Source organism: Podarcis muralis, chromosome 1 (assembly GCF_964188315.1).
Source record: "Podarcis muralis chromosome 1, rPodMur119.hap1.1, whole genome shotgun sequence".
Lineage (NCBI taxonomy): Eukaryota > Metazoa > Chordata > Lepidosauria > Squamata > Lacertidae > Podarcis > Podarcis muralis.
Window position 1 is genome coordinate 119584633 of NC_135655.1, and position 27442 is coordinate 119612074.

The window sequence follows — 27442 nt, forward strand, 5'->3', positions numbered from 1 at the left end:
GGATCAAACCTGCGACCTTGGCGCTATCAGCACCACACTCTATGCAGCTGAGCTGCCCAGACTTCAAGGATTGGCAAACGGATCTACATGGGCCACAGAACATGATTTATTTTTAGCTTGGCTGTCCTGTAAGTGCTCAGGCAGCCAGAACAGCAACCCTGTGAGGTAGGTTGGGATGGAGTGAGTGGCCCAAAGTAATTCTTACCCAGCTTCATGGCTGGGGTGGGGAATGTGAACCCTGATCTCCCCTGTCCTGCCTAGTCAGTCAGTCTAAGCCCAGGTCAGGAAACTTTTTCAGCAGAGGGCCGGTCCATTGTCCCTCAGACCTTGTGGGGGGGCCAGACTATATTTTGGGGGGGAAATAAAAAAATGAACGAATTCCTATGCCCCACAAATAACCCAGAGATGCATTTTAAATAAAGGACACATTCTACTCATGTAAAAACACCAGGCAGGCCCCACAAATAACCCAGAGATGCATTTTAAATAAAGGACACATTCTACTCATGTAAAAACACGCTGATTCCTGGACCATCCTCAGGCTGGATTTAGAAGGTGATTGGGCCTGATCCGGCCCCTAGTTTGTTTGTTTTTTTGTTTTGTTTTTTGTCTACTCATGGTCTAAGTGCTGCAGCAGGTGAGCTCTCAAAATTCTTCAAGAACAAGAGATGAACACACTTCTCCACAGTACCTTGCCAAAACACAAGTGCACAAAAATTTGCATGCTTAGGATCTCAAAGAATACCAGGCCTACTTTATGCTCTAAAGTTCTGACATTGATCTGACATTGCCTACATATAAGATTAAAGTAGGCATCTTCTGTTGAATTATGAGTGGGTTCTATCAAATTATGAGTGGCAATTTACTTCCTAAAACTTTATTTTCAATACGTATTTTATTTCATTCCGTATCATTTTTTAAAAAACTATTCCAACTCCCAAGAAGAACAGAATTAAAGTATTCGACACATTACAGTAATGTAAAACCCTGTTCAAGCGATTCCAATTTTTGCCAGTGCCTTAAACCTTCCACAGAAGTCTACATCCACATCTACAGAATTCTTCGCTTGAGGAACAATGTACGTTTGATTGACTACACAAATACAAGCATTACATGAATCAACGGGCTAGCACCATTTTTATCCATTACCAGGAATTACTACGTATAGCCAGAGATTAGCTAGGAAACTAACTGCACCATTTATCTGCAGGATAAATACATAAATATCTGCAGGGACTTAACGGTCGAGCCAATATGCCAGATGGGAAATATACTGCAGCATCAGCAAAGATACAATCCTTTTCAGTCTTGATTCAAGGCTGCTTTCAACATTTTCAGTCGTGAGCGCAAAATCGTATGCAGGTCAATCCTGTACAAATTCTATCATGGGGATTAGAATCTCCAGCACATCTGGGGTATTTTAGGGTTCTCTAAACAAAGCCTCAGGAACACAGAGCTGGAAGTTTATATATCTGTATGCACAGAACATCTGTCAGAACAGGGAAGGAAGAAGAGAGATCAACAAGCAGCTACTTGAATCTACTTTTTGGATGGCAGCAAACTTCTAGGCAGGTGTAGGAAGAACTGAGCGTTTGTCGCATCTGTGAGTTTGAGCTGCTCTAAATATTGCCCTCGTGACAAGTCATTCAGCTCATTTTTACTAAAGTCTGCTTTAGCAACCTATGCGATAAATGGAAAAGGGCTTAAAATCAACACAGTGTGACATTTGCCCACAAGGATTTTACAAAATGCAGGATGCGATTCTGCTAATAATTAAATTTGTTATTTCCGTTAGATAAAATTTGCTCCTCTTGTTAGCCTGTGCCATCATCCATTTGTCCAAAGCAATTCAGTATTCAAGCACCTACATGTCAGCCTACTTATCTTTTAAACCTGCATTCTTATTCCATTAACTGATGATAGCTCCCACACACTATGTGCTTCTAAATTTACACAGTCACATTCCATTATTCTGGCACTAAACAGTCTGATGCAGTTAAAGGTTATATTTAGCATGGAACTAGGTGTTCAAAATGATACACCAGTAAAGTAATTAGCGAAAGCTCCATAAGACTATGCAATTCTCACAGGCATGGCCCCCGATTCTTATGGATAAATTAACTGCACTGCAGCAAGAATGCCTCAATAGGCCAGTAGGTAAAGCATGAGACTCTTAATTTCAGTATTATGGGTGTTGTAAACAAAATCTGCCCTTTTTCCCTTATGGGGTATCCAAGAGCCGGTATAGAGTCCTTACATGGGTTCCCTATTGGTAGGAGAAAATAACAGAGGCCAACCAGAGAATATTGAGAAGCAAAGCAGCTAGTAAGCCTGGTTTTTATTAAAGCTGTTGTAACAGGGTGCTCCCCTCACACACAGGAAGGAGGAAGACCCAGAACAAAGGTGTGCCTGCCCTTATATAGACATTTTAAATTGCCCGCCCTGGAGTACAAGACCACCCCCAGAAACATCATACATATATCACAGAAGGAGTGTAGCCCAAGACCACCCCCCCGATACATCATAGAAAAGGCGGTCTACAACAGAAATCTGAGTGTGTTCTTTATCTCCTGTCTGGCAGGTTACCTGTTAATGGTCACTTGATTGGATTACCTGGGAAGCCTGGCCACTCTTTTGTAATGACAAATACCGTATTTTTCGCTCTATAAGACGCACCAGACCATAAGACGCACCTAGTTTCTGGAGGAGGAAAACAAGACAAAAAAATATTTTGAATCCCAGAAGCCAGAACAGCAAGAGGGATCGCTGCTTTCGCTGTGCAGCGATCCCTCTTGCTGTTCTGGCTTCTGGGATAGCTGCGCAGCCTGCATTCGCTACATAAGACGCACACACATTTCCCCTTACTTTTTAGGAGAGAAAAAATGCGTCTTATAGAGCAAAAAATACGGTATTTAGTTCCTGAGCCAAGTCACAGGCTCACCCTATTCATACACAGACATACCCTTAAGACAGGATTTGTGAATGAAAAGACAATGGGGAGGCTTTCTTTTCCATTTCATGGGTTGACTTTACTGAATATGTGCAATCTGTTGAACATGGCTTCCATCCACCAGCTTCTCATGGAGCATTGTGGAACGATACATTTGTTTAAATTCAATTTGTGGCAAACACTTCAGGCTCTGAAGAAGATATATCTACATCTCTGCACTTCGGGTAGGAGGGGGATATCACCATTGTTGATCCATTTGGTTCTGTTCACAGCCGGAAAATCAATAAAAAAGAATACACAGCTCAAAAGCTGATGCAGGGAGACACATTCCCCTGTATGGTGAAGAAATGATCAGGGCCTATAGAACCATATGCAGAGTTCCACACGACAACATCAGGCTTGCGTTTCTTCAGCAACAGCTTTCTCTCACACACAAAAAGTCAAATCTTTCAAAGGCAGTTGGCAATAAGGCACTCTTCACAAAAGTAAAAAACTGAGCTGACCAAAAGGACACACATGTACCAACCAATTGGATCCTCCTGACCATTGAAGTATAATTTAGAGAGGACACTGAGAGTTATAGACACACCTTTGCTTGAAAAATAAAAAGCAGAAATACTTAGTTGAAGTAGGCTTCAATGGCCGATTCTACAGTTGACACCCCCCCCCCCCCAAATAATAAAACTCTAGGTAATTAATGAAATTGTGCAGCACACGTTTCCTAAAGTGTATCCCAAACATACTGTAGGTGCTCTTTATGAACCTTTTCACTGCAAAAAAGACTTAAGAAAACCAGGCGTGATTTACAAACATGTATTTTGGTAAACACGGTTGTTGGGATCCAACTTCTGATCAGCTAAATCTGGGGCACTTGTATATTTAAAAGTTACCTGAGAAGCAACACTAGCTGGGATGCACAGAGCTACTGTAGGAGCACCTAAGAGTTTGGACAAGATCAGTGGTTCCTTAAAACTTTTTTGTTCTTTGAACTGGACCCACACACCCCCTAGCTATTCAATAATTTCTCAGTACTATTTGAGACACACACTGTATCATAAACTGTTTGCAAGCATCTGTTCAATTTCAGAAGCAACTTGGCTTCTGGAATTCAGAGGGAATACAGTGGTACCTTGGGTTACATACGCTTCAGGTTACAGACGCTTCAGGTTACAGACTCCGCTAACCCAGAAATAGTGCTTCAGGTTAAGAGCTTTGCTTCAGGATGAGAACAGAAATCGGGCTCCGGCAGCGCGGCAGCAGCAGGAGGCCCCATTAGCTAAAGTGGTGCTTCAGGTTAAGAACAGTTTCAGGTTAAGTACAGACCTCTGGAACGAATTAAGTACTTAACCCGAGGTACCACTGTACTGCTTAAGTACCAAAGGTACATAGTCCCTCCGCCTTGGGCACACAACACTTTAGATCTCAGACATCACTCAGCGGCACAATATTTTTAATGGATATGGAGGAAATTATTCCAGTGATTTATTTGGATATTTGGGCAAGCACATTAAAAAAATAGCAAGTTAATAAGACCGTCAAGATTAGCACTTTGTTTCTGAACTAATTTGATATGTCAACGCTCTCTCACCTCTATTCTGTAGGCAAAATTATTTGGGATTATGCATACAAATTGTTAAATTATACCTCCATTTAAAGTGTTATGTAAAATCTCATGATGGCAATCTTTTGTTCCTCTTTTGTACTGGAAAAGACAAAAGCCTGGCAAAACTACTGTCGAAGTCTTAAAAGTCTCTCATTTCATCAATGAATCATACCCCACCACCACCTCTCTGGTTGGTATCCTCATCAAGGAAGTGCCTCTGTGCATACAAGAATACATGGGTAGAGGACCAATATTTCTTCCAGAAACTGCCCCATGTGTCTTACAGGGTGCTACTTATCCAACCTTGAAAGGGAGGAGCTGCCACTGGAAGTAAGGCAATGTAAAGTCCCTGTGCATGAACAGAAAGCTACCTACTGCATCGTAGATCTTCTCCATCTTTAAAGATGACAAAGTAAACAGCAGTAGCTCAGGGGAAGCATCTTAAAAACTGTTTACATACAGTTAGATCCAGACTGAATCATGCTGAGAGTAGATTCACTGAAATCAATGGAACAAGTCCCACTGATTGTAGTGAGTCCACTTTCAGCATGAATAATTCTAGATCAAATCCATACTATTTACATTTCCAACCATTACCCACCCCTAAAGCCATGCAATTATTGATTTTTAGTATGCGTGTATCATGTCAGTGTCAATGAATAATAAATGTTGACATATAATTAAGATTTTGAGACCAGCAGGAAATCCCGACACTTTTTTATAAAACCTCAAAGCTTACCCTTAATTCCGTCATTTATAATGACTTGGTGGATAAATGTCAAAAACAAGCTTTATCTTTGACATTCACCAATTTAAAAAACACCAAGCAAAGGAAAAACTGAGCTAGCAAGAGACTGAGTGCTGATGACCAGTAAATGAGGGAAATTATGGAGGAATGTGCTTCTTTATTCAAGGTACATGACTAGACTTACCAAGAAATTCTGACATTTTTCTGAAGCCTCCCAAAAGCTTAAGAATTATTGGTAAACATAAAGGTTCAGCAAGTTTCACATTTTGATAACCTGTCTGCCAACCATTTCTCAGAAACAGAAATTTATGGACCATACATCTGAACACTGTTTTATTCAGAATTGTTTCATTATAAACCCTTAGAAATGATAGAATGGGAGCAAAAGAGACCTCAGTGTCCAGGAATGTGTTTTCCTAGCAATATATTATCAATAACTTGTGAAACAGTTATTGTTTACAGGAGCAGAAATCAGCAGCATGACAGGTTATATTACTCTGCAAACTTAGCCAACCCATGCTAAATATTTTATCATTCATAAAGGACTTCATATGATCCCAGAATGAGGTCATTCCTACGCAAAACGAGACTTGAGAACTTGCATCCTGGCTAGTAGCTGTCTTGATAAACTGGGCATTCATACATCATCTTATTTGGAACAGAAGGTGGAAAAAAATCATTTGCCGCTGCCCTAAATCAGGCGCAGAGAATTTGTTCTGAAATGCACGACAAAGCTCAATATTGGAAAATAGCAACAGGAAGGATCTAGACGAAGGGGGTGATGGAAGATTACTTTTTATACCTATAACCCACACCCTTAAAATGCTCCTACATGGGCCTCCTCATACCTTCAGCTTTGCTGAGGAAGTCTCACTGATCCTAAGCAAACTACAGACATTCTAGTAAGCGAATGAAAATACTCCTGCCAAAAAACAAAACAAAACTGCAGGTGATTAAAATTCTGCTCGTTGCCTCTGTGAAGTAAGAAACCACAATCAATACCAGAAACTCAAGAACAGATATTGTAGAAACCCAGCAGCACCTCAGTAGCATTTTTCCAAGTAGGAAGTCATCTGTAGAGAAATATGCAAGGGGAGAGTATACCAGAAAGGGACAGTTCATCAAATAAATCCTAAACATCAGTACTGGAGTCTTGAAGAAGATAGTAAAATCCTCCAAGACACATCAACAGTCTGAGGCAGCGTGTTTTTTAATGCAGGCAGCTCGAATCCCTGCGACAGGGTGAGCTCCCATTGTTTGGTCCCAGCTCCTGCCAACCTAGCAGTTCAAAAGCACATCAAAGTGCAAGTAGATAAATAGGTACCGCTCCAGTGGGAAGGTAAACGGTGTTTCCATGCGCTGCTCTGGTTCGCCAGAAGCGACTTAGTCATGCTGGCCACAGGACCCAGAAGCTGTACGCCCGCTCCCTCGGCCAATAAAGCGAGATGAGCACCGCAACCCCAGAATCGGCCACGACTGGACCTAATGGTCAGGGGTCCCTTTACCTTAAATACATTGGCCATTTACGTAATTGTGCCTTTCTTATTGGGGCAGGTTGGAGAAATGCCAACCATTCTATCTCTTCGTAAGTCATCCATGTTCCCTTACTGGCAGATGATGCTGGACATCAAACTGGTGCATCTTACATGTATAACACGTTCAGACAGTCCCTATAACTGCATTTTCCCAATAACCAATTTATGACAGTTTGGAGATTCTACCTTTTTGGAACTAGCTCCTTGTTTTGCAAACAACCTCCCGTGTTACAATGGTCCCCCCCCCAATACCTTTTAAAAATACTCCACCATTTGGTAACTAAATACTTTCCAGTAATAAATCTTTTAGGAGTGACGTTTCATTATATTCTTGACAAAGGAGGTGATATATTTTTTAAAAAGATTTTGCAACATCCAAGGTCTCCCAGCAGTACATTTGCCGGAAGTCAAAGAACCACAGTCGGGGTTTGGTTTTGTTGTTTGCTTCTCTGAAATCTTCCCGTGTTCTATTATCTACAACTAATAATGCGCAGCAGGTGTTACGCCAAGGTTTGTAGGCCAACAGATTTGCCTTCTGCAGTCAGAGAGCAGTAAGGGGCTTCCTGTAAGACAAAAATACATTTTTGTCTTTCCTTATGGTTTAGATGCACAAATTACATTGAGTTTCCAAGGAAACACCCAGCACTGGCTCTAATCTATTCATTTTGGGGCAACATTACACATTCGAAGCAAAAGTAGGCATAACTTACATTTTGCTACAGCATTAAATATGACATTATCAATGGGGCGGAGACTAGCAGAGATACTCCCTCCTCACAGCAAACAGTAACGTGCTGTCATAAAGGTCCCAGGCTTTAGAGGCTGAGTTTTCAACTCTTCCTGGGTTGGGCAGAGACACCCAGGCTTTGTATCTCCAACTCCAGAGGAGCAACCCACCTCCAATATCTGCAAAGCCCTCTGGCTCCACCTAAGATGCTACTCATCTGTTGGACAAAATGCAGCCGTCTTCCCTTCTGAGTGAGGGATGTCACATTTTCCCAGGAACATTCTATACTGGGGAAATTTCCATTTCCCCTGCAGGCAATGAAATTTGTTTCTACTACAGCTGCTGTGCAGATTGTAGCTGCACTACGTATTACAGGCACGGAATGGATTTGACACATGGCAAGAAAAATGAGAAATAGCAGAAAACACACACAAACACACACCCCAACCATCTTTTAACTGTTTCATGCAAATTTTGTGTCTCCAGCACTGGAACACACCTCCGATTAAGAAAAATAAATGGCACATTAGAAAGGCTACCTTTTTGCCCATCATTCTTTGATGGTTTCACTTCTTATTTTTAATTTCAAAGAACTGCCTCCATGTTCCCTAGCAAAACTATTGACTCCCACATTAGAGTGCTTTGCACAGTCATGTGGAAAGGTCTTTCTGTTTTTGACTCACTCGCTGTTGGCCTGACGATAGAATGTATGCTATGTTTATACTAAGCCATAAACCTGTGGAGATAACTCACATTGTTCCACAGATAGAGTAGTTCCTGATCCCTTCAGTTCAGCTTAAAAACATTTCCACTTTACATCACACCTAGCTGGGATGACAAACAGAACTTTGACCTGTTAAACAGTGAAAGGCTTTCCCCTTCCAAAAGGGGCGTAGACAACCTCGGCTTCAAATTTGCTTTCTTGCCAACTTCTGAGAGACTGGGGCAATTGCAACTTGCGTGAACTTAATATAGGACTTCAAAGCAGCATAAAACTGGACCTCTGCAATCAGTAAATGTTCAACGTTTTCAAAGGGTCTGTGCCACTTTTCTAGTGAAATGCAAATGTAAATATTCTTATAAACTAATCTTCGTTACTTAAGCTGCAGCAGCTTGCCCTACAGCCTGCCAAAGGAAGCGTTCTCCAAACCTGCTTTAAAATACAGCTTTAATTTGGAGTCTGTCTTTCAAGCCATCAAAATCAAAAATGAAGTCTGCAGCTCTAGAATTATGTGACACTTTTTTTCAGTACCGAGTTCTAGACAGTTTTCTCATGGCTAAAAGGAGCACGGGGGAAAACCCAGGCTGCAATGCCCCCTGTATTCTGTTAAACAAGCCACTGCAGGATTGGATTAGAGACAGAATGGTTTTCCAAAGAGAAAAGCTTAGACAAATCAGTTCAGCCTGTAGAAAATGAACTTGAGCTCCAGACATATCTGCATTAGGGACTTTCAACCCTCAAATTGCCTTGTTAGCAGCGCCAAAACATCATTACGCTTAGTGGTACTGAAGACAGGTCGCCATAATCTGTGCCAGTCCTTTTAAAGTTCAAGTGTATTGTGTGAACTCATTTCCCCCCCTTCTCCTTATGAACTGAACAACTTGTTCTGAAGCCATTACACAAACAAAATGGTATTCAAATGAGAAACTGCATGCTACTGAAAGAACTGTGCTTTCGAAGGGCGTAAAAGAGAAGCTCTACACCCCCATCTATTGGATGCTTAGTTTAGAACTTATTGAAGAGCAAACCAGCACCATAAATAATACCTGCTGGAGGACTGATAAACCAATGAATTATGCATTCACCGTTTTCTACGCATTATAAGTACCACCAATGATGGTATGATCTCTCTACAATATTCAAGCTTTATGTGCAAAAGTGAACTGCAGTTCCCACGGCCATTCAATGGAAGCCTTCTTCAACCTGACTCCCTCCAACTGTTTTGAACTACAAGTCCAGTCATCCCTAGCCAGCATGGAATGATGGCAGCTATAGTGCAAAATCACAGAGTTGGTAGGAACCCTGGGGATCATCTAGTCCTCCCCCTTGCAATGCAGGAATATGCAGCTGTCCCATACAGGAATTGCACCTGCAACCTTGGCGTCATCCACACCACACTCTAACCAACTGAGCTATCCTCCCATAAATGTCTGAAGGGCATCAGGTTGATAAGGCTGAGCAGACAATACTGACCCATGACTGGACTTGGAATAGGAAGCATTCTATGATCCTATGATCTTACTTTGGAGTAGGACTGAAACTGAGCTGCCTAATTCAGTTTTGGCTTCATTCGCCCTCAGCTGTATGTCTGCTCCAGCCAGTTTGGTGCTTTTTCTTTTTAAGCATAATAATAAGGTAAAGGTAAAGGTACCCCTGCCCGTATGGGCCAGTCGTGACCGACTCTGGGGTTGCGTGCTCATCTCGCTTAAGAGGCCGGGAGCCAGCGCTGTCCGAAGACACTTCCGGGTCACGTGGCCAGCGTGACGAAGCTGCTCTGGCGAGCCAGCACCAGCGCACGGAAACGCCGTTTACCTTCCCGCTATAAAGCGGTACCTATTTATCTACTTGCACTTAGGGGTGCTTTCGAACTGCTAGGTGGGCAGGAGCTGGGACCGAACGACGGGAGCTCACCCCGCCGCAATGCAACTCCTTGATGGATCACACATTTCTCAGGATTCTGCGACGTTGTTTTGATGTGCAAAAAGCAAATACAAAAAATACGTGGTTTACAGGAAAGTGCATTGCAAAGCATTGAGAAGTGCATATTTTATGTAAAAAGTGCAAATAAAATATGTACAGTTTAAGCATAATAAAGTATATTATTTGCACTTTTTACATAAAATATGCACTTCTCAAAGCTTCGCAATGCACTTTCCTGTAAACCACGTATTTTTTGTATTTGCTTTTTGCACATCAAAACAACGTCGCAGAATCCTGAGAAATGTGTGATCTATCAAGGAGTTGCATTCTGGTCTGCACAATTTTTTGGGAGCATCACATCAAGTCAGCTCCCTGTAAAAAGCAGGCTGAGGAAGGTTCTCCTATGCACATCTTCCTAGTAGCATACTGGGCTCCGGCTCATGCTGTGGAACCAGTGTCAAATGCTACTAAGGATATCCAGAGTTCCACAACGTGCATATAATTGAGGATCTGCAGAAAATTCCAACAAGTTAAAATGTCTGCTCCATACTGACCCTAATTTCTTACCATTGCCAAATGCATCAGTAAAAGATCAACTGCACACAGGCTGAGTGTTTTACCAAGTCTAGAAAGACCCAGTTGAAATGGTATAATTTGTGTTAGTAGCTGTTTACTGAAATGTGCAGGCAACAACTGAATCATTAGCATTGCAGCTCCTACCTGCTGACAGATAATACCAGCAGGAACATTTAGCTAAGTGCTCATCAAAAGATGCTAAACTGCATTTACCTGTATGTCATGATCACAACAACTGAACAGTTACATTCATAGTTCTAGAAAAGTGTGAAATGAATTCACTCAGCACAACAAAGGCGAACTTTGCTAACTGTACATTACTCAGCTCTGAATGAATTAATACCTATATTCACTGTTACATTTGAGTGTGCAAAATCCTCTCTGCAGAACAATCACAAACATCGTTTCACTCCTACTTTCAACACCCTTCTTTCCCCACCACAATTTGAAGGTGGCGGAAACAGGACTGAGGGAACAGCATTCTGCCCAAGACCACCATTGGACAGAGACGGAGAAAAGGGATACATAGCTAAAGCCAGGACGTCAATACCCAATCCAAGTTCAATCATATTGCCTGCCAATGACCTACAAAGCTGCAAAAATAAACCTACAAAGTCTAGCTTTTTGGTTCACTTTGCTTATGATTCAATGGTACACAGCTGCTCTCACTCTCCCCTACTTAGGTTAGGGGTGGGAAACCTGTTGTTCTGCAGATGTTGTCTGATTACAGCTACCAGAACACTAGTCATGTTGACTAGGACTGATGAGAGTTGGAGTCTAAGAACATGTGAAAGCCCAGCCGATTTAGATGCATAACCTGTAAAGCTGTCTCCCCCAAACTGTGAACCAGGGTATGCTAATTACAGTAAGGGAGAACTGTTCACGTGTCAATAATTAAAGCAGGCATAGGCAAACTCGGCCTTCCAGATGTTTTTGGCCTACAACTCCCATCATCCCTAGCTAACAGGACCAGTGGTCAGGGATAATGGGAGTTGTAGTCCCAAAACATCTGGAGGGCTGAGTTTGCCTATGCCTGAATTAAAGGCTCCCATGAACTCAAAGAACCCACCCATAGAGGAGCTCTCTGCTGCATCTTCACGTGGTTCTCTGACCTTCGTTCTTTTCAATCAGCCTCCTCAGACACAGGCAGTTTAATTGAGTCTCCGCACTGGGATAAACTGGAGTATTCAAATCCAACAGAAACAGACAGAATAATCACATTACATCTCCCAATGAGTTTGTTCTGATATTGGCCTCTCTGCAGCCAGAGGCATGCACAGAAGCACACAAAAGTGGGTGATTCTGACTCATATGCTAGAGTAAAGACTCTGGAGGCAGACCAGTGCACAGATGAAGGTGTAGCTAAGTCAGTAGAGCATGAGACTCTGAATGTCAGGGTTGCAAGTTTGAGCCCCGTGTTGGGCAAAAGATTCCTGGGGGGTTGGACTAGATGACCCTCATGATCCCTTCCAACTCTACAAGAATAGAGGGTTGCCCTATCTGGCGAGCACAAGCATCCCAAATGCCAGATGGAATGATCCAACCTCATCTCCTCACCCCCCCAACCAAACCCATTTTGGGGGTGCAAGGAGAAAGCCCTGCTGTACAAGTGGGAGCCTTTGTGCACAGGTTGGGATTCATTAGGTGGATCCCTCCCAGAAACCCTCCAATTTTAATTCAGAAGTTGTGGTTGCTATTTTTGTGGAGCCAGGAAAAATAGAGACATTCACATGGTGGAAGTAATGAGGCCTAGAGGAGAAGGGCAATTTGGGTCTATGGTCACATTCATATCATGCATCTAAAGCATGTGACCTTACCCCCCCCCAAAGAATCCTGGGAACTGTAGTTTACGCCTTACAGGGCTAGACTTCCCAGCACCCTTAATTTCCCAGAATTCTCTGGGGGAAGTAACGAGCTTCAAATATATGGTGTAGATATGACCAAAGGATGGTATCTAGTTAAACAGTTCCACTACTGCTAGGATGTACAGCTGTGTAATGGAACTTTCCCAGCCTCTCCTCTCACTGTGTTACCCTAAATATAGTCCATGGGTTCCCCTAATCCTATGCATAGAACATCCTTGCACTAGTGCGCCTGTTTAGCTGAATACCACCTACATCTTTTATGAAGGCATTTTGAAATGCAGCAAAATGGGTGCACATGTCAAGCAGCCTCTGAAATGACTTCGTACTTTTTACAAATGAATGATATGCTCCTTTTATTATTCTCAAGAAGAGACAAGTCCAATTACTGGTTTGTAGGACAATCCACTCTTTCCACCAATAGAAGAAACCACATGTAGAAACCACTAACCTGTTATACTTTTGCTCAAAAATCAATGCTCTGAAATGTTCCTTAAATAACCCTCTTTAATATAGCTTTTACGGCATAGCATGAAAAGTACTAAGCTTGTTGTTAACAGATTTATGTTGCTTTTTAGATTGATTTAGAAGGGGGGGATAATAGAGTAACATTTAATATAACCCTCTGCAAAATTAGGAATACGCACCTTCTAGAAAGGATTTTTAAAGTATCAAACACTTCACACGTTTGCTCCGGATCTCAGAAGGATGCAGTTAACCACTTATTATATTCAGCAGTGATAACAGAACATTCTCACTGTTTAAAAGCAGACAATGGAATATTTGAAGAAGAAAAAATATTCTCAGAAATCCCCAATCTGTACAAACTATACAAAAGGATAAAGACGCCCAAGCTACACTCACTTCCCTGCACTTTGCTTACAAAATGCTAGCATAAACCAAGTCACTAATGACTTTATTGCACACCAGCTTTAAAAAACACACCCTAAAAACCAACTTCATAACTATTTGCAGGAGGTCACATTAGGCCACCAGATATTCAAACCGCCATTAATTCCATGTACGTGAATTCTGATGAAACCATGGCCTCTAAGCTAATGCAATGTTCTTAAAAGCACCCTGATGCCTGACAAGTGGAAGTAGTCTGTTTTCCATCCATTCGTACCTCACAATATTTTATCTTGACAGATGTTTGCCTTTTTCTGCCTCACTTCCATTCTGGCCTATGTCATCCAAAGACAGGTGGTTTAAACAAGGAAACATCTGCAGGGCTGATTCAATAACTGAGGAAAAGGACGATTAAATCATCTAATATTCCATGATGCACTTTAGATATGCGAGACCCTTAAGCATTGGGAGTTAAAAATGTGACATATTTGTTTTTAAATTCAGATATACTGGGCTGTATTCAGTGGTGCACTTTGGCAAATGGAAGGACTCCTTTTATTTGCATAACAGTGTCTTTGATCCGGCAGACGTCTTCACTAACTGAAGGGGAGAGGACAACATTTTGCCAGTTTCCATCCTTCCCTCTGCACTACCTTCCATGCTGTTCTGTCCCCACAACCCCCTGAAGATGAAGAGGGCAGATGGGAACTACAGGGAGAAAGACCAAATCATCAAAAACCATATCCCCACTTCCTCCAAGAGCAGAGATAGCCACAGAATCAAAAGCAACAATGGATTAAAAAAATTCACAATTGGATCAAACCCAGTAGCTTGTGCATTTGCAATGAGCACTTTATAACTTTTTGGTGTTGTCTGGCATTTGCAGATAACCAAAATATTTAACGTACAGAATTTTGTAATGGATACGCTATATGTGATATTTCAGGATCCTAACTATACATATCTTCACAATGAGAATCACATCAAATATTCTGAATTATTTTTAAAGCATGAACAAACACACTGTCTGTGTTTGATAAGCAGCTTTGGCTTTAATTCAGCAGTTACTGTCAACAACCACATTTCAAGGTCCGACCCAATTGTGAGTCAAGGAACACCAACACAGAAGGAAAAACATCAACGTCACACAAAATACAAAGCATAACTTCCACAAATGTGCTGAATTATTCTGCATTGTCCAGCAGTATACAAAACTTACTATTTCTTGGGCACACAAACATCCTTGAAACCAAGGGTGAGTTCACACATTACTTAACACTTGATGGCTAGAAGCTACATGTGAACCAATTCCACTTCAACCCCCATCAATCCTAGCCAAATACCGTGTATACTCAAGTATAAGCCGACTTTTTCAGCACATTTTCTATGCTGCAAAAGCCCCTCTTGGCTTATACTCAAGTGAGGTGGGCGGCGGCGGATGGACGAGCGGCCCGAAAGCAGCCCTTTCGGGCTACTTGTTCTTCCTCCACTGCTGCCGCCACCACCAGGTTTGTGGTGTGGTGACCTGACATACTCGAGTCAATAAATTTTCCCAGTTTTTTGTGCTAAAATTAGGTGACTCGGCTTATATTCAGGTCAGCTTATACTCGAGTATATACGGTATCTTCATCTTCCCTTACCCTCAAGCCCACACGCCCATCCCCAAGTCTGCATGGAGATCCTTCTCAGTCATACACAGTGCTAAAGGGGGTGAATAAGCACCCACCCCAAAAAAACAAGGAGCTTGCTCCCCACCCCCAATTGCTGGACTCCTGCCATTAACATTTGCTGCTATTTTGCTTTGAGTTTTTACTGTGTGTGACACAACTCAACCACTAAGAATTATACTTTGCCCATGCTGCCATTGTTCTCAACGAAAAAGTGCTGCTCTTTCAGCTCACAGGGAGCGGGATGTTGTAAACGCTCTAAGACTGAAAACTGCCCTCAGAAAAGAAGGTGCTCAAGAACATTTCACAAATGCTAAAAATATAGAATCCTAGAATTGTAGAGTTGGAAGGGATGCCAAGGGTCTCCAGTTCAACCCCCCGCAATGCAGGAATCTTTTGCCCAATGTGGGACTCAAACCCACAACCCCAAGATGAAGAGTCTTGTGCTCTACTGACTGAGCTATCCCTGGTCAATGTTATTCTCATGCATCTCTCTTCAAAACCCCTTGTAGTCACTTCACTGGCGACTTTAAAACAGAATGAAAGCACAAGCCAAGCCAATTGCCTTAGAAAATATTTCTACTTACACCTCCCATTGTAATCCCATCAATAAGCGCCACGTATGGCTTCTGGCAGGTGCCTGTCAGGATGGAAACAACACGTTTCGTGAGGAGAGAGAGACTTTGTGCTGGCCACCAGGCAATGGCTTTTTCCACCTGCCTTGCTCCAGGTGGAGTCTTCATAAGAGAGATGTTCCCAGGTGAAGAATGGTGAGGGCAGAGAGACTCTGTGTTGGCCATCAGGCAAAAGTCTTTCCACCTGCCTTGGCCCACCCTCCTAGGAGCCTTTCCCAGACCATGACTTTAAGAATAGCAGAAACAGCTGTGAAGAGAGGAGCTCAGGGATTGATTTATTTCTTTAAAAAATTATGTTGTGTGTCTTTGTTCTCAGTTTGATCTTTTCATGTGTTTTTGTATATTTTGTGGTATTTTATGCATTGTGACTTGCTGTTATTTTTATTGGTTATAGTTTAGGAATTATTTATTGTAAAAGTTAAGTATAAACTGTTTCATTACCATTTTCTTATATTTAATTTTACTGTTTACCATTATATTCTAGTGGGTTATTGAATATTGCTTCGTTTTAAAGTTATGTTTTTAATTTGACTTTTTTGGTATTGGATCAGATTGTTATTAGGTGTGTGATCTTTGCTGACTATTTTGTTGTTTCTTCAGCTTGTAAACCTACATTAGTAATACAGGAAGGGGGTATACAAATGAAAAGTGAAATGAAAAGACATTTACATGTTTAAAACAGCATACTTCTGCAAGGAAAGACCTTGTGAAGCCTGATAATGTAACTCGAATATTCAATTTGTTGACCAAATTATAATTATTCCACTCTGAATTCTGGGATTAGCCATGTTAGTCCATTGCAGCAAAGAGCCAAGAGTTTTACAGCACCTTAAAGATCAGCAGACAAAAGCATATGCCGTAATAAACCTGTTAACCTTTAAAGTAGGCGCAGGGACCCTTTTTCAGTCTGAGCACTCCATTCCCTTCAAAGCACCCTTTCCAGGTGCAACAAGTCAGTGGTGGGTATGGCTAGGCAAGTGGATGGAGCAACAAATGCTAATTTTACCCTAGCACACTATGATTATTTCTACACAGGCCCCCCTCTCTATCATCCATCCAAGTAGCAAGAGGCATTATCAAAGTTGGGAGACACACTGCACTTGGGCAAAATCATTCAGGGTGAGAAGCAGGACCAGTGAAGGGGGTGGCCTGGGGAGACTTCAGAGGGCCACAAAGAGAGATGTGGAGGGCCGCATTTAGCCTGAGAGTCCCCATCCATGCTTTAAAGTGCTGTGGTGCCTCCTCTCTTTCTGAATACAGTGGTACCTCGGGTTACATATGCTTCAGGTTACATACACTTCAGGTTACAGACTCCGCTAACCCAGAAATAGTGCTTCAGGTTAAGAACTTTCCTTCAGGATAAGAACAGAAATCGTGCTCCAGCGGCGCGGCAGCAGCAGGAGGCCCCATTAGCTAAAGTGGTGATTCAGGTTAAGTACGGACCTCCAGAATGAATTAAGTACTTAACCCGAGGTACCACAGTATAAGATTTGGATATTTAAAATGTTCTTTTGCCACCATTCCGTTAAAAAAAACCCGCACAGGGCAGCTCACAACAGTGATAAAATAAGGAATGAACAAGAGAACAGTAAAACCGAAGCAAAAAACCCCCCAAAACCTGGCAATACCAGGGATGGGATGGGGGGGGGAATCTACTGATTAAGAAGGGCTTAGTGGTGAGCCTGGGTAATAAAAAGTTATTTGCCTGACACAAAGAGTATCTGAAACTAGACGCCAGGCAGGTCTACCTATACAAAGCATTCCACAGAATATAGCAGCATAATAGGTCAGGTGTGGGGAAGCTCAGGGCCAAAGGTCCAAGGAGAGCCCAGGCTTCTTGCATCTCTCACCAGGCCACACTTCCTCACCCGCTGTGCTTCACTCCCAGAGTGCTATTGTTCTCAAACAACAACACCTCTTGTTTCTCAGGATAAAGGCTAGTGGGGAGCGTGTGAGCATGTGCAGAAACTACCCTACTGCACAAGAGGAAAATGTAAGTGTGTTGCTCCACCTACTTTTGCTCCTAGCCTCACCTACCCCTGGCACATGGCCCTTGGAAGGTTGTTAAGAAAGGAATGCGGCCCTCAGACTGAAAAAGGTTCCTTCCAGTGTATGAAAGAAACACCGCGGAGAATTGGTGTAAACTGTGGAAACTGGCAATACTATTCTTAGAACAATTTTTAATACGAATGGTGATGTGTTACCAACCACATAGGTACTAGTGTGAAAATGCGGGGTAGGGAAGGGGTTTAAGAAGGGTTACGTCTAGCTCAGTTGGTTAGTGTGTGGTGTTGATAATGCCAAGGTTGCAGGTTCGATCTCCATATGGGGCAGCTGCATATTCCTGCACGGCAGGGGGTTGGAGAAGAGAATCCTCAGGCTCCCTTCCAACTCTATGATTCTACGCCTACTCAAATTAAGCCCGTACTTTTAAATTACTAAAGTACTTTTAAATGACTAGGATACACACCGATAGCATTGTTCAAGGCGTACTCTTCTCTGAAGAAATATTGTGGCATCCCTTCTCCCGCTCTTCCTGCTTCAGCGATAGCTAGCAAACAAAACAAGTGTCAAATTTAGCTACCAAAACACTTAACTGTCTGGAATACCAAGAAATGTGACTGCAGCAAACTTTCATGATCACAATATATGCAATCCAAGTTGGTGGACACCCAAATTCTGTAATTTAACTAGGTGCGATGTAAAGAAGCACTTTCTTTTGTCTGTCCTGAATTTCCCAACATTCAGCTTCATCGGATGGCACCAGATTCTAGAATTAGGATAGGGGAATAAAAAAACAACCCTCTGTTCACTTTCTCCACACAGATAATCTTATACACCTCTATCATGTCTCCCTCTGCTCTCCTTTTCTGTTAACTAAAAACCCACAAATGCCCTTTCCCTACAAAAAAACCTTTCCCTACAAGGGAGTCTCCACCCCTTGATCATCTTGGTTGCCCTTTCCTGAAACTATTCCAGCGCTACAATATCCTTTTTGAGGTGAGGCAACCAGAACTGTACAGAGTATTCCAAGTGCAGTTGCCCCACAAGTCTGTATTACTGCATGGGCAGTTTCATTTTCAGTACCTTTTCTAATGATCACCAATATGGAATTCATCTTTTCCCAGCCGCTGTAAACTGAGACAACTTCACTGACCTATCAACTACAAGGAGCCAGTGTGGTGTAGTGGTTAAGAGCAGTAGTCTCGTAATCTGGTGAACCGGGTTCAATTCCCCGCTCCTCCACATGCAGCTGCTGGGTGACCTTGGGCCAGTCACACTTCTCTGAAGTCTCTCAGCCCCACTCACCTCACAGAGTGTTTGTTGTGGGGGAGGAAGGGAAAGGAGAATGTTAGCCACTTTGAGACTCCTTAAAGGGAGTGAAAGGCGGGATATCAAATCCAAGGCCAGTTGTTCCTGGTTAGTCACTGCCAGTTCAGACTCCGAAAGCATATACCGTATTTTTCACTCTATAAGACACACTTTTCCCCTCCTAAAAAGTAAGGGGAAATGTGTATGCATCTTATGGAGCGAATGAAGGCTCCATGGCTTCAGGCGGCTATCCCTGAAGCCAGGAGAGCAAGAGGGATCGGTGCGCACCAATCCCTCTTGCTCTCCTGGCTTCGCTGGAGAGGCACTGCACAGCTTTCCCTCTCTGCGCAGCGCCCCTTCAGTGGGAGGAGAAATGGAAGGAGCTCCGCTTCTCCTGCCGCTTCGCGATCACTGACAACCGATCTCAGTGATCACGGGTAGGAGGAGGAGTTACGCTAAGACCAGACCATGTCATTACAGAGGAGGCAGGTTTAGTCGTTGTCTGAGGACTATCCCTGCCTCCGGGTCTGGTCCTGTCCGGACGGATACTAGAATCAGCAAGGGATACCCACATAGCCTGAAGGTGCTGCTGTGCAATGCCAGGTCAATGATTCATAAGACCACTGCCATCCATGACTTGATCATGGATGGAGGATTTGACCTGGCTTGTGTAACAGAGACTTGGTTGGATGAAGCAGATGGGCCTGTTCTTGCCGCTGCTTGTCCACCGGGTTTCTCTTACGCACAGCAACCCAGGCCTTGTGGGCGGGGAGGGGGGGTTGCAGTGATTTTTAGGAAGTCATTAGTTTGCACCAGGCGTCCTGTTAGGAAGACCCAGTTCTCTGAGTGCATGTTCTGGAAGTTGGGCAATAGGGGCAGTACAGGATTCCTTTTGGTGTACCGACCTCCCCGCTGCACCAAGGATTCCCTGCCCGAGCTGCTTCAGGTCGTGGCGGATGTTCTCCTGGAGACACCTAGTTTGGTTGTCCTAGGGGATTTTAATATCCATGCCGACACGACCTTACAAGGGGCCGCTCGGGACTTCGTGGAAAGCATGGCCTCCATGGGGCTGTCCCTGAATAACTTTGGCCCAACCCATAGCCGCGGACATGCCTTGGACCTGGTGTTTACCTCCATGGATGTTGGTGTTCTGACACTAAATAAAAGCGAAACAAAAGAAGTGCCATGGTCAGACCACTTCCTGGTGCAACTTGACTTCTCCGCGACCCTTCCCCTCTGCTGGGAGGTGGGACCGATTCGGATGGTCCGCCCCCGCCACTTAATGGATCCAAATGGCTTCCAGAGAGTGGTAGGGGATGCTTTATCCCATGTTGATGGCCTTTCAGCTGATTCCCTGGTGGCACGCTGGAATGTGGAGTTAACCAGGGCTATTGACTGTTTGGCTCCGAAGCGCCCTCTCCGATTGCATGGAGCCCGGACAGCCCCGTGGTTTTCCACGGATCTGAGGGCAATGAAACAATCGTTGAGACGGCTAGAGCGCCGGTGGCGGATGACCCATTCTGAAGCTGACCGGACACAGGTTAGAGCTCAGTGTCGAGCCTACCAAGTGGCGGTAGCGACGGCGAAGAAGGCCTTCTTTGCCGCCTCTATTGCATCTGCAGAAAACAGCAGCAGGAGACTTTTTCAGGTGGTCCGCAATTTAGCTGAACCACCTGCTACATCGGGACCCAGTACGGGCCACATGATCTCCTGCAATGATTTTGCAAAGTTTTTTGCAGATAAAGTCGCTCAGATTCGGGAAGAGGTAGACGCCACCGTGGGAGCAGGGCCAGGGCGGGAGAGTGCTAGAGTCCTGTCTAGTCAAATTGCGTGGGATCAATTCCAATCTGTTACCTCCGAGGATGTGGACAGGCTGCTTGGACGAGTGAAACCAACCACCTGTCTCCTGGATCCTTGCCCATCCTGGCTTATAAAAGCTAGCCGGGAAGGGCTGGGCGATGGGCTTCGTGGGGTGGTGAATGCTTCCCTCCGTGAGGGAACCTTCCCAGACCCGTTGAAAGAGGCGGTTATTAAACCGCTTCTTAAAAAACCATCTTTAGATGCGGCCACGATGGCCAACTATCGCCCAGTCTCAAATCTTCCATTCTTGGGCAAGGTGATTGAGCGAGTGGTTGCTGAACAACTCCAGGCACGCCTGGAAGAAGCGGACCACTTGGATCCCTTCCAATCGGGATTCAGGCCTCATCACGGGACTGAAACTGCCTTGGTCGCACTGGTTGATGATCTCCGGCGGGCTAGGGACAAAGGTGAGAGCTGTTTCCTAGTTCTGCTGGATCTCTCAGCGGCATTTGATACCATCGACCATAACATCCTTCTGGACCGTCTTGGGGGGCTGGGAGCTGGGGGTACTGTCATACAGTGGTTCCGCTCCTTCCTCCTGGGCCGTGTTCAGAAAGTGGTGGTGGGGGATGAGTGTTCAGACCCCTGGGCTCTCACTTGTGGGGTGCCTCAGGGTTCTGTCCTCTCCCCTATGCTTTTCAACATCTACATGCAGCCGCTGGGAGAGATCATCAGGGGGTTTGGGCTGGGTGTTCATCAGTATGCAGATGATACCCAGCTCTACCTTTCTTTCAAATCAGAACCAGTGAAGGCGGTGACGGTCCTGTGTGAGTGTCTGGAGGCGGTTGGAGGATGGATGGCGGCAAACAGATTGAGATTGAATCCTGACAAGACAGAAGTACTGTTTCTGGGAGACAGGAGGCGGGCAGGTGTGGAGGATTCCCTGGTCCTGAATGGGGTAACCGTGCCCCTGAAGGACCAGGTGCGCAGCCTGGGAGTCATTTTGGACTCACAGCTGTCCATGGAGGCACAGGTTAAATCCGTGTCCAGGGCAGCTGTGTACCAGCTCCATCTGGTACGTAGGCTGAGACCCTATCTGCCCGCGGACTGCCTCGCCAGAGTGGTGCATGCTCTGGTTATCTCCCGCTTGGACTACTGCAATGCGCTCTACGTGGGGCTACCTTTGAAGGTGACCCGGAAACTACAACTAATCCAGAATGCAGCAGCCAGACTGGTGACTGGGAACGGCCGCCGAGACCATATAACACCGGTCTTGAAAGACCTACATTGGCTCCCAGTACGTTTCCGAGCACAATTCAAAGTGTTGGTGCTGACCTTTAAAGCCCTAAACGGCCTCGGTCCAGTATACCTGAAGGAGCGTCTCCACCTCCATCGTTCTACCCGGACACTGAGGTCCAGCACCGAGGGCCTTCTGGCGGTTCCCTCACTGCGAGAAGCCAAGTTACAGGGAACCAGGCAGAGGGCCTTCTCGGTAGTGGCGCCCTCCCTGTGGAACGCCCTCCCACCAGATGTCAAAGAGAACAACAACTACCAGACTTTTAGAAGACATCTGAAGGCAGCCCTGTTTAGGGAAGCTTTTAATGTTTGATGTATCACAGTATTTTAATATTCTTTTGGAAGCCGCCCAGAGTGGCTGGGGAAACCCAGCCAGATGGGCGGGGTATAAATAATAAATTATTATTATTATTATTATTATTCGCTGAAGGGGTGCTGCTCAGAGAGGGAGAGATTTTTTTTTCTTGTTCTCCTCCTCCAAAACCAGGTGCGTCTTATAGAGTGAAAAATGCGGTGCGTGGAATTAGAATTCATTGCCGCAATGTGCCTTACTTTACACTTGCTGACAATTAAATGCATTTTACTGCCCATTAACCTAGTTTAGAAAGATCCTTTTGGAGCTTCTCCCAATTTATTTTAAGTACCTTGAACATTTTGGTATCAGCAGCAAACTTGGCTAACTTAATGCTCATCCCAACTCTAGATAATTTATGAACAGGTCCAGCACTGATCCTCGGAAGACTCCATGCCTCCAATGGGAGGACAATCCATTTATTCCTATTCTCTTCTTCCCATTTCTGAACCAGTTCCTGGTCCATAACAGAACCTCCCCCTTATCTCGTGACAGCTAAGCTTACCCAGGTGTCTTTGCTGAGGGACATCATCAAAAAGCTTTTGAAAGTTTAAGTACTCAATGACAACTAAAACTTTTGAACTCTCAACTTTTTGAATACTCAAAACCTTACCTTTGATATCGCCTCCTGCACAGAAAGCTTTGTCTCCAGCTCCCTTTATTATTATTAAAAAGGTGTCAGGGTCCTTCTCCCATTTCTACAAAAGATAAAACATGTTGAATGTGGGCTCCGATAACAGAAATAAACCAGGCTAAGGACAGCAGGGCTGGGAACAGTTCAGCATTTCTGTCTCATTGGCTGCTTCTACACTGGAAGCTGCTTCCACCCTCGTTATATCTGTATGGTAGAAATACATATTTTGGGGGGAAACAGAAGGCATCATATAGTTTCACCCTAATTTCCTTGGGCCAAAGCCACATGCTCTATGAGACTCCATACCACCTCTCTCTTCTTGAACACAGAACAACCACCTTTGACCCATTCCCTTGTTCAGAGCAGTGTCAGCACTAAAAGGGGTGTGGGGAGAACCCCAAAAGCTCTCTAGCATACGCTTTGCCTCTTCCTCCTTTCGATACAGACGGCAGCAATGCCACACCTTCGGGATGAATCTCAGCAACCTGTCGAAACCCTGAATCCATATGCACTGCACTTCCCCCTACTGAGCCATGGCTGAACCAGGTGACAGACTAGAAGTCCAGGAGAGCGATAAAAGGCCCTGGCTTCTTAGGATCCCAGTGAAGTTTGTTTATTTGATTTATAGCCTGCCCTTCCTCCAGAGGAAGTCCAGGGAAGCCACATCTTACCTCCCCTTACCTGTCTCCCCTACCTAACTTAAGGAAAGCTGCAAAGCCAAGCAAACCCCCAGCCAGCCTGAGCCGTTTCCTATAATGTTGACTCTGCAGATGGCAAGGGGAAATATCCATCCCCACCACTTCCCACCTTGCACAGGAATCCCCCTTGAGACATTTCCTTTTTCCAGAGGGAGCGGTCACACTCATTCTTCTCCCTCCCTTGAAGCAATATTCACTTGCTTTCAATACTGCCTTTCTTGGCCCTGCTTCCAGGCTCCACCCACTACTCTGCCATTTAAATAGGGATTTCTGCTGCTACAAGTTTGGCTGTGGGACACCACAGGGTACGGTTGCCGACGCTAAGACCACCAGTATACTTCTGTAAATATGGCGAAGATGAACATGGTGTGTGTATCTCAGTACTGCCTGTTACTTATTCAGTGAGCGTAGATAAAATCCACTACCAGTACAGTGGTGCCTTGCAAGACGAAAAGAATCCTTTCTGCGATTCTCTTCGTCTAGCGGTTTTTTCGTCTTGCGAAGCAAGCCCATTGACAGCTTAGCGGATTAGCGCTACAGCGGTCTAGCGGCTTTTCGCGATCAGCTGTTAAGCGGGTTATCAGTGGAACAGCTGATAGGTGGCTTAGCAGCTTAGGAAAAGGAGGGGGGGGGAGCGAAAAAAACCCGCGGGGACGCACAAGATTTTTTCGTCTTGCGAAGCAACCCCATAGGGAAATTTGTTTTGCGAAGCGCCTCCAAAACGGAAAACCCTTTCGTCTAGCGGGTTTTCCGTCTTGCGAGGCGTTCGTCTTGCGGGGCACCACTGTAACAGCATTTCTGCTGTTCTCATTTTCAGGTCCTTCTCCACTCCCCAGTACATCCCCAATTAAATCAGACGGATGGCCATAAAATTAATCTGATTGCTGGTTCATCCAGAGCCCTTGGCTTGATTTGCACATGCATGCACATTGCCGAATGAATGCGAGGTCAAGACTTGGCTTTTTTTAGTGAATGAGCCATCACAGATCATACGTTGCATACAGAACTTTCGCACCACCTCAAACCCATTGGTTTTCAACAGAGGCTGTTCACACATTCAGCTGCTGAAGTGTAGAAAAAAAGTGATGGGCTATAGCCGCTGCTTGAGGTGCTGCCCTTGAATGGCCTCCTCTGTCAATCCACACACTGTGCCCACAGCACTGATTTAAAAGAAAAGCACCAACCTTCAGTTGTGGATACATCTGTCGAATCATGGATATATTTAATGCATTCAGAGCTTTGGGTCTGTTCATGGTTATAACTCCAGCACACCCCTTTTTTTCCAAGAGAACCTCAGAGGAAGAAGCTGTCGTCTTGGACATACTCTGCATATTTGAAACAAGAACAAACAAAACAAAACAAATCAAGGGACTCAGCCACATTAGTCAAAAAACAACATTTTGAATGTGTTATAAACACGCAACACCAGGTGGCGCCAGAGAGCAAAAAAATTGATGCGATTTTTACATAGCGGGTTTTTTTTCTTTTGTTACGATTTAATTTCTGACTTATTTATAGTGGGGGAGGGCTCCTATGTGTAGATCCACCCAAGGCTTTTAACAAGCTGCTAATTTGCAAGTTGGTTCCAGCATGCAAATTCTTTAGAGCAGGGGAGGGAAAACTGGCTCTCCAGATGTTACTACCCCTCCCATTCTATATGGCCATTCTGGCTGGAGCTGATGGGAGCTGGAATCCAAAAGTGTCTAGTTTTCATGCAGAAGGTCCAAGGTTCAATCCCGGGCACCACCAGCTGGGATGGACTCCCTGTCTGAAACCCGGAGAGCCACTGCAAGATAATGCGGAACTCGATGGACCAATAGTTTGGCTTGGTATAAGGTAGCTTCTATGTTCCTATCTAGCAAACTACTTTAGGCTCATGTATGAGCTTATGCACGCCCACAAGTGCTTGTCTCCTGCCTTTCCCCTATGTGAACAGTATACAGGAAGCCCACAACTTATGAACATTTGACTTGTGTGCATTCAGCTTTATGCACTTGGCAAAATAATTTTTTAAAAATTAAAAAGGGGGTGGGCATTCAGGAAAAGACTTTGGCAATCCCACCAGCCAGTACACCCAATGCGATTTTGGCTTTAGGTGAGATCTCCAAAACGTAAGTTGTGGGCTTGTTGCAGCATAAATTGCCTTTGAAACTTGTGTTTTTGTCTTTGTTGTTGGAGGAGCACAATTCAAAAGCCCCCATGGGCTTGCTGAAAACAGTTTACATATTGAACATTACCAAACCCACATTAGCCTCCTCAACCTGAAGGAAACCTCCACACTTACCAAATGTTCTACAATGACCTGTAACCTGTTGAATGGCTTCAATCTGAAACAAGAAAATCAAGTTCAGCCATATCTTCTGCCACAGCCTATGTAAAAATGTCAAGCAAATCAAGCACATGCTTTTGTCAGACTACACTATACATTGAAAGCAGAAACAGCAGGGGGGAAAACTTTCTAGAGTAGTTTATGAATCAACCCAGGTGCGGGGAGTACTCCATATTTATTAACATGGGTTTCCCCCCCACACATCCATTTTATATTGTGTTCTAGGTGCCAGACAGAAGCTTTTCTCTTCAACCAGGTGTTGGCTGATTAACATTATATGGCTTTTAAAATGTGTTTGTGGGAGAGGGGCTATTGGTTTGTTTTTGTTTTATTATGTATGTTGTATTTTGATGTTGAGAACCGCCTTGTGATCTTCAGATGAAGGGTGGTATACTGAATGAACGAACAAATAAGCATCATCCATGTGCAAACTTTAGGACAAATAGACCAGCTTTCTAAAAAAATAATACATCTTCCCTACGTTACCTTTCCTATGTTGTGCTTTTGGTACACCTTAACATGAACACAAACATGTCCAAAAATTAAATTTTCAGCCAAGAAGGAAGCATTCCGCATAGAAGGATAAGCCTTCCCAAACTTTTTTCTTCTCACAGGGCTCATTTAGCTACTTGGTCCCTCTTTAAAGCCCCAACTTTAAATTCAGCCAATGAGCTGAGCTGACATCGCCCTTGACCTTGGATCACCTTAATATGACCTTAACATGCAGCAATGGGATACTTGCTGGAACTCCAGGGAGAGCAAGTACCTGTCGCCGCACACACATCTGTTGAAAAACAAAGGGCATGAACCACAAAGAGCTGCCTTCATTTGAAAAGAGATTTTGTTCCTGAATCTTGGCAGCCCAAAGCACTTGTTCCCGTCTTCCATAAGTTTCCTTCTCCACTTTCGTGACCTAGAAAAGAGTTCCTGCTCTTAACAGTGTCTATTCCCCTCTGAGGCATTCATGGTCAGAGGCACTGTTGGGAGGCACTCCTTATGGCTGAAAGGTCAATTGTAAACCTACTGAACCTCTTGGGCTTGCCGATCAGAAGGTCAGCGGTTCGAATCCCCATTACGGAGTGAGCTCCTGTTGCTCTGTCCCAGCTCCTGTCAACCTAGCAGATCGAAAGCACACCAGCGCAAGTAAATAGGTAGCGCTGGAGCGGGAAGGTAAACGACGTTTCCGTGCGCTCTGGTTTCCCTCACGGTGTTCTGTTGCGCCAGAAGC

At 44.2% G+C, this 27442-nt stretch overlaps 1 protein-coding gene across 3 annotated transcripts in view; it reads right to left on the reverse strand.

Moving 5' to 3' along the window:
* Positions 1-27442, reverse strand: part of HIBCH (3-hydroxyisobutyryl-CoA hydrolase) — a 62820-nt gene that overhangs the window by 33473 nt on the left and 1905 nt on the right. For all 3 annotated transcript variants that reach the window (XM_028750450.2, XM_028750446.2, XM_028750456.2), the window contains exons 2-6: positions 26170-26212; positions 25070-25210; positions 23167-23251; positions 18264-18344; positions 15746-15798 (exon numbers count right to left, since the gene is read on the reverse strand). In XM_028750450.2, coding sequence (XP_028606283.2) covers positions 15746-15798; positions 18264-18344; positions 23167-23251; positions 25070-25210; positions 26170-26212 — 403 coding nt within the window. The remainder of the gene's footprint in view (positions 1-15745; positions 15799-18263; positions 18345-23166; positions 23252-25069; positions 25211-26169; positions 26213-27442) is intronic.